Source organism: Eurypyga helias, unplaced genomic scaffold (genome assembly GCF_000690775.1).
Source record: "Eurypyga helias isolate BGI_N326 unplaced genomic scaffold, ASM69077v1 scaffold8681, whole genome shotgun sequence".
NCBI lineage: Eukaryota > Metazoa > Chordata > Aves > Eurypygiformes > Eurypygidae > Eurypyga > Eurypyga helias.
The window spans coordinates 19949-27210 of record NW_010231441.1 but is presented as its reverse complement, the minus strand read 5'-3'; the positions used below and the strand labels follow the sequence as shown (position 1 = coordinate 27210).

Sequence of the window (7262 nt, the reverse complement as noted above, 5' to 3'; positions counted from 1 at the left end):
TTCTATTATTCTATGATTCTATGAACATGACTTCAGCAACTACATCATGATGCAGTAGATATCAATGCATAGTTATCTAAACCTAAAATGAAACATTCAAGTCCACTTCACTATCACTTTATGTTTTTGTGAAGAATAAAATCTGCAACTGTGATGGCAAATTTCCAGCAAATTTTCATTATACTGCCTTTCACGGGATTGTCTGTTTCTGCCATCAGTTCTATTTCTGTAGCAGAACTTTAATTTTTAAAGTCTTTCTGAAAATCAGTTCGTAAATTTAAGTACTGGATGTTTTAGGGGAGGAAAGCAGCACAAGACAGGAAAAAAATAAAATAAAAGCATCAGGAAAGTACACAGGAAGAAGCAATTAGGAATTCTTTCCCAACCCCATTCAAAACCATATCTCTCTTGCCTAGATTGATCCAACCATCTCGCCTGCACATGACCTGAATGCCTCTTCCCCAGCCTTTAATCACGCTCTTCCCCTTTCTACTACTATGCTTACACTTCAACTCCCACCTCCCAGCAACTGTTCTCTCTCCCTCGAGCTTTCTTTGCCCTTTTTGTAATAATCCCCCCTCACCTTATCGAGAGAAAGAGAAGTGATATGACAAGGTCTTAATGTAGCACCATGTGCACAATCCTCCAACCTTCCTTCCAAAAACAGAAGGCTCTGAAATTGGAGAAGGAACCTGCACAAGAAAGTTAACTCCAGTTTGGCTTTGCAAGTTCTCCCACTTTTTTATGTTAGTTTAATTGGCTATTGCTTAAAAATAAAATACAGAGAAGCTGAGGAAATGGCAAAAAAAACCCAAACCAAACCAAACCCCAAGAAACACCAAACCCTGTCTGTTACGGGGGAAAGGAGGTTATTCACATAAAATTCATGCTGCATCCATCTTCTGCCTGGTAAATTAAGATGCTGCCATGTAATTTTTCTCAACACAGAAAAAGAAATAAAAGATGATACTTGGATAAAGCATGTTGGCATAATCCTACGTGAAATAATTGTATGTTTGTGCAACATTCAACTACATGCAGAATGGTTAATTCGCCACTGTACCTCATTTTGAAGTTCATCGCCGCTTTTGGTAGAAGCCAGCATCTCGTACAGAGTACAGCAGAGGTCTTCTGTTGTTGGCCCCCCAGGGGTACCACCCTGAGATTCATTCAGATACTTTCCAACTTCGCACCATAGGAAAGAATCATCTACTTTTTCCGAAGACTTGAATTCAGATTTCTCATCACAGTAATTCTGTAAGTGATTCAGCTGGTTATTCAGAAATTTGTTATAATCTAAGCTTATAATTTTCTGTGCATCGGCCTCCCCATTCACAGGCAGCTCCTCAGAGTGATCCAAATCATGCATATCAAATGAAAACACTATATTTTTACCGAAGAACACTCCGTTACCACCATTTTGCTCTTCAGCCATCTGTATGAGGGCTGAAAGCTGTTCTTCAGTGAAGTGAGAGGCAATCCGACATGTGGCATTACAAGCTGCAGTAGCAGATGATGATGGAAACGGCCCAAACATCTGCTTGATCGCCTTTGTCTCATCATGACCAACACATTCTTTCCTGTGAAATGTCTTAAAGAGAAAAACGGCTCCGCTTTCAATTGCTTCTTGTCCATTTTCAGCTCCAACTGTTAACATAAGCAAAACCAAATGTAACTTTATAAACTTCAGACTAATTCTCTGTCACTGCCTATAACATAACTGTATTCAATTTCTTGCTGCAAGTCTCATCAACAGAGATATGAAACAAAGACCGTAACAAGTAGGAATTGTTGCAAGGTACTGAATTGCAAAAGGCGTATCATAAAAAAAGCATCTGTCTTCATTATCTTTCTACTTACTAGAAAGTCATATGAAGGATTACCAATGCTTTCTTATTTTTCCAAGAGGAAAAACTTGTCTGAGATCTTAAACTCATAATAGTATATTTACGAGCTTTTTAAAGGTAACAGACTTCCAGTTTGTATCAGTGTTTATTCACTGCCTAATCTGAATATTTGAAACTGACAAAATGTACAGAACTCAGCTGGGAACTACTACAGAACGTGTGCTAGAAAAATTGCCCAAAGAAATTAAATAAATGCATGAAATTAGACTTATATCTACAAAATATCATACTATGCAAATAAAAACATATTATTATATGAAAACATGAATTTACCTCTTACACAAATATTCGCAAAGGTACTCAAGGAAAACAAGCAAAGCCACCATATGATGAACAAAAATGTCACTACTAAATATGATTTAAAAAGTCATCAAGCATATAATAAATAAAACCAGGCAGCATACTGTTTTGTTTTATATGAGGACAACACGCAGTATTTTTTTTGAAGTTTAAAAAAATGTATTCTAAAAAGTTGGGTAGGTTACTCCAGTATTTTTAGTAGAATTAGTATTTCTTACAAGATTGCATAATTTTTAAAACATTTTAAAAGCTTACTTTCAAGATCTACAAGCTACTATTGTCAAAGTGTCTTTATCTGGCCAATTCTTTAGTTGTATCAGAAGGGACCAGCACAGGTCCAGCAGAGAACAATATGATTTAACTGATAACACTGGTGATTAACCCCGGGCACGGCTAAATCAAAACAATCATTAAAACAAACTATTTATCTTTAAAGGAACAATATTATTCATTATTTTAAAACCTCAAAAAGGCACTTCTGGCAGAGCAAATGTGGCTATCCGCTTTTCAGTAATCAACGCTGTCTTGTGCCTGCTTATATATACCTCTGCTATCCAGTTCAGGGCCTATGAATTTGCTCTACTATGTCCTTGTCTTCTGACTGTTGAAAAAAACTTACTCAAATAACCTTGAAGATTTTTTAATTACTTTGGCATTCTTATTTGTGACTTGATTCAAAGTAAGTTAGGTTCAACTCTAACAAAACCGAGTTTGGTTTTTTTACACCCCCCCCACTACAATAGGAAAGAGTAAAGGAAATTCAGCACTGCAGACGGAACATGGCTGAGTAACTAGAAATGTAACGTGTAAATGATGCTGCCTAAAAATTCAGTATTTCTCTTGCATTTCCCCATGGTGTACTTTGAAAAGCTGAAAAGTTCATGGAGAGGATTGCAGGTGATATTTACAGGATAATTAGATACCTACATATAGAAGATATGTGACAAAGATAAACATATATACACTATATATGTAAATATACCTCAAAGGAAAAAGGTGGTTCAGCCTCTCTCTCAGCACTAGCTATATAGGAATCATAGGAAAAAAAACCCAACAAAGATCTGAAAACCTATAGGCCTAAATTTGGCTGCATGAACCTCACTCTCATATTCCTAAGATAGAAATACACATAATTATTTAAAGTCACTTGTGTCAGAACAGAAGTACATCTAACTAATCTAAAAGAGCAATTGTATTGAAGGATTTGAGAAAAGTCTCTTAGCTTTATTATGGACTAATTCTCCTTTATTATCAATGTCTCCTAATCATGGAAGAATGTCTTGAGAAATTATTACCCCTCCCCTCTGAATATAATAGGCCACCCAAGATGGCAAGAGATACACTACTTGAAGCTACTTTTCCCTTTTTAAGCCAATCAGATCATTTCAGTATGTGACATTTCCCTGTCAAGTCAATCAATCTTACAGTATCTGTTGCCTAAGCTGAGACTTCATTTCCTTGAAATTAAGCTAAAAAGGCATACAAGCAATGCCCTTTCCCTTCTATACATTTCTGATGATGATGGTTGGAACATGACTGTCAGTTCAGTTTGTGCCTCAGTCACTGTAATCCATCCTGGTTTGTACCTCCATAACATCACGCATCTTCAGTCAGCAGTGTCAAGCTGCTGGTTTCTCTCTAACTTGTTCTAACTAAATAATCATGCATTTGTTTTCATCTGGTTTGTCTTCTCTGCTCCATCAAAGAAAAATTTACTACTATTACTTCCAAATCTTTCAATTTATGCTACCTACCCACCTCACTGAGCCTGCTATCAATGTCTGAGAAAAGAAAAAAAAACTGAAATTTTTTGCGGCCATCTTCGGGGAAAAAAAAGGCAGAAATAAAAACCAACCAAAACTAACAAACAAACAATCACAGCTAATACTAATTTCTGTCATTAATACAGAGAACACAAATCTGCCAAATTGTTTTCATAGATAACATTTGCAGCTAAGAATGGAAAATACTTATTTTGTTTATAGCTCTTTTAACCCTTTTTTCCACCATCAGACATTTTTCCCTACTTGCTGTACTAGTTATTATATATTTGTCAACCCTAACTCAACCAACATTTCGCTCCAGTACCTCCTATGATTAAACTACACTCCAGTGGATATTTACAACTAGGTAGATATTCTCCATTTATTCCAAGTTGCTTGTTATGGACATAAATATTCAGATTAAAGGAAAATGACACTGCCAAATTTCTCTACAGCTCTGATTTGCACAGTTTGCTGCGCCTGATTGCTACTTGAACCAGGTCCTTACTTAAACCTCAGTATTCCTCTCCCAGGTGAGTTTCATGCTATGTACAAAGTATATCTTTCAATGATTACCACATGAGCAGCTTTTCCTCAAAAACACATACTGAGTTTTTGGTTATGTTACTTAAAAAATTACTATACTATCTAAAATTAGGACAAGTATGGAAAGTAACCATGTATTCTACTGGCTAAGAAACAAAAGCCACTAAGAGAGAACTGTCTGAATCACCTGAAAGGAAACAAACTTAAAAGTTCAGATTTACAGAAATAAAGTATTTAGTGTATTAGTAATTAATTTTATTCCAACAATAGACTAAATGCCTTTATGCATTTCAATGACAACTTATAATAAAATTATTTTTTAGCACTGGAAATTGTCCTATGTTTGTCTGTCATCAAAAAAGTTTTCCCTGTCAGTCTGTGAGGATGATGTTAGGATGGGTACATATGTAACAAAACTGGGAACAAGCAATTACAGACAGAATGTTCCTTTGAGAGGCAAAAAGGGCAGCAAGGAGTGCCAAGAAATGAGATAAAAATATAAATTATGCAAATGTTGTCATTAGGACAGTCTAGGGGTAACTATCTTGCATGACTTTCCCCCCAAAACTCTGCAATGCCAGCTGCAATCTGTACACTGAAATGGAAGTACTTGAGTTGGGGCAGAGAGATGGCCCTTCCCAGAAGCGCCTCTGTCTGAGAAATACAGGCAGCTGCACACTTAACTTCTGGCATGAAGAGGTTAAAGTCTACTAACAACCCAAGGCCTACTACTTGTATTAGAAAAAACAGGAATTTTTAAAAAATTAGGACCAAATTTGTAAAGTAAGAGTTGGGTCACAAACACAGAAGGAATTAACCACAAAGCGAAATTTAGAACACATGTATTGTCAGATAAGCTTAAAACATGTTTGTGAGTGATTTGAGAAATACTTGAAACTTTCCTTCTGATGACTCACTACAGCAATGGCCATTACAACCAATAATAGCTCTAATAGCCATCTTCAGTGCAACTGTACACCACGACCTGTTACTACATTCTGAACACGAATAACTTGTTCAGCCTTTTCTGAAAGTCTGCGTTTAGATGTTTGTTTCTTAATTTGCTAGTTACTTCAAAAGGAACTGTCAAGAAATCCAAACCCTTGGATTATGAAGAGACATGCTCTGGTCTATAATGCCAAAAAAAAGGCAGCAAAGATATTTATCCATATTAATTATTTTCATCTCTTACTTAGTTCTCTCTATAAGATACTTGAAACATAACCAGAAAAGGAGAAAATGCACCTATTCCATTGAAATTAACTACTCTACTCCCCCTCTGCTTTCCTGAGACCCCACCTGAAGTGCTGTGTCCAGCTGTGGAGCCTTCAGCATAAGAAGGATATAGACTGGTTGGAGCGAGTCCAGAGGAGGCCACGAAGATGCTCAGAGGGCTGGAGCACCTCTGCTATGGGGACAGGCTGAGAGAGTTGGGCTTGTTCAGCCTGGAGAAGAGAAGGCTCCGGGGAGACCTTATAGCACCTTCCAGTACCTGAAGGGGCCTACAAGGAAGCTGGGGGGACTTTTTACAAGGGCCTGTACTGACAGGACAAGGGGTAATGGGTTTAAATTGAAGGTGGGGAGATTTAGATTAGATATCAGGAAGAAGTTCTTCACAGGGAGGGTGGTGAGGCACTGGAACAGGTTGCCCAGCGTAGTTGTGGATTACCTCTCCCTGGCATGCATGGCAGGGGGGTTGGAACTAGATGATCTTTAAGGTCCCTTCCAATCCAAACCATTCTGTGATTCTAGGATTCTATGAAAAAGTTCTTCAATATGTGTCAGTTAGAGCTTGAGCTATGTGCTTAGCTTATGCGCTGATGAAGTTAAATTCTGCTAACAGCAGAAGCTGAATTAATTTCAGTCTGTAGATCAAAAACTAAGTTTCCAGTGAGAACTAAGTTTTCACACCTCCTTTGCCATAATGTATATTCAGTTTTAAAAGCTTAATTCCAGATGAGTGAATTTTATTATTTATTTCTCTCCCCAACATCAAACACTTCAAGCAGAAAACACTGTTTTACGTTTTTAACTGCTTATGTAGCAATCCAATTTTTCATGACACAATCACAGGGAATTAAAGCAGGTAAAACCAAGATGTTCTTTTCTCTGAGTACTCCCATTCCAAAAGCAGCTGTTGCTTTTGCTTACTCCAGGTCAACCACAAGACATATCACACGCTAGACAGCAACATTATAAAAAAAAAAACCAAACCATATAACAATGGAATCATATTTTTAAATAAACCAGAAAACCAAACTGCGCATACACTTACCAGACTCAGTCAAGTTTCAAAAGATATTTCAGGGCAAGCCTGGCATCAAGGTAGAACTAAAATTGTACCAGTATGCAAAGTATACAGACAGAAATCAGTTTGGAAAACACCCACACCAAAGAAACCGTCTATTATTAGACTACTAGAGAATAAAAACGTACCTATTTGTTTTGCAGCTTGTAATATAGTTTTTAAATCACCATTTACAGTTTGGTGTTCTTTTTTGTCCAAATTGTCATCAACAAACTTTACTATCTTCTTCCAAGTAAGATCAGACTTCAGCAACTGCTCATGTAGTTTTGATCTTTTAGTCTGAAAATGCAAAATATTTGTGGTTTATTTTTTAGATCTGTATATGAAGGTTCTTTTAAAATTAAATCCCAGATGCAGAAACCTCTTTCCATTTGCATTCAGTCAGTATGTAGTAACAATTGCAAGCAGTCTCCGTATTACCTGTTCTTTACACTCTTT

General features: G+C 36.8%; 1 protein-coding gene across 1 annotated transcript in view; it reads right to left on the bottom strand.

The window, feature by feature from the left end:
- Positions 1–1063: 1063 nt before the first annotated feature.
- Positions 1064–7262, bottom strand: part of LOC104516666 (activating signal cointegrator 1 complex subunit 3-like) — a gene marked incomplete at its 3' end in the record, with an annotated part of 6977 nt that continues 778 nt past the window's right edge. The window contains exons 2-3 of the mRNA XM_010161079.1: positions 6953–7103; positions 1064–1647 (exon numbers count right to left, since the gene is read on the bottom strand). Coding sequence (XP_010159381.1) covers positions 1064–1647; positions 6953–7103 — 735 coding nt within the window. The remainder of the gene's footprint in view (positions 1648–6952; positions 7104–7262) is intronic.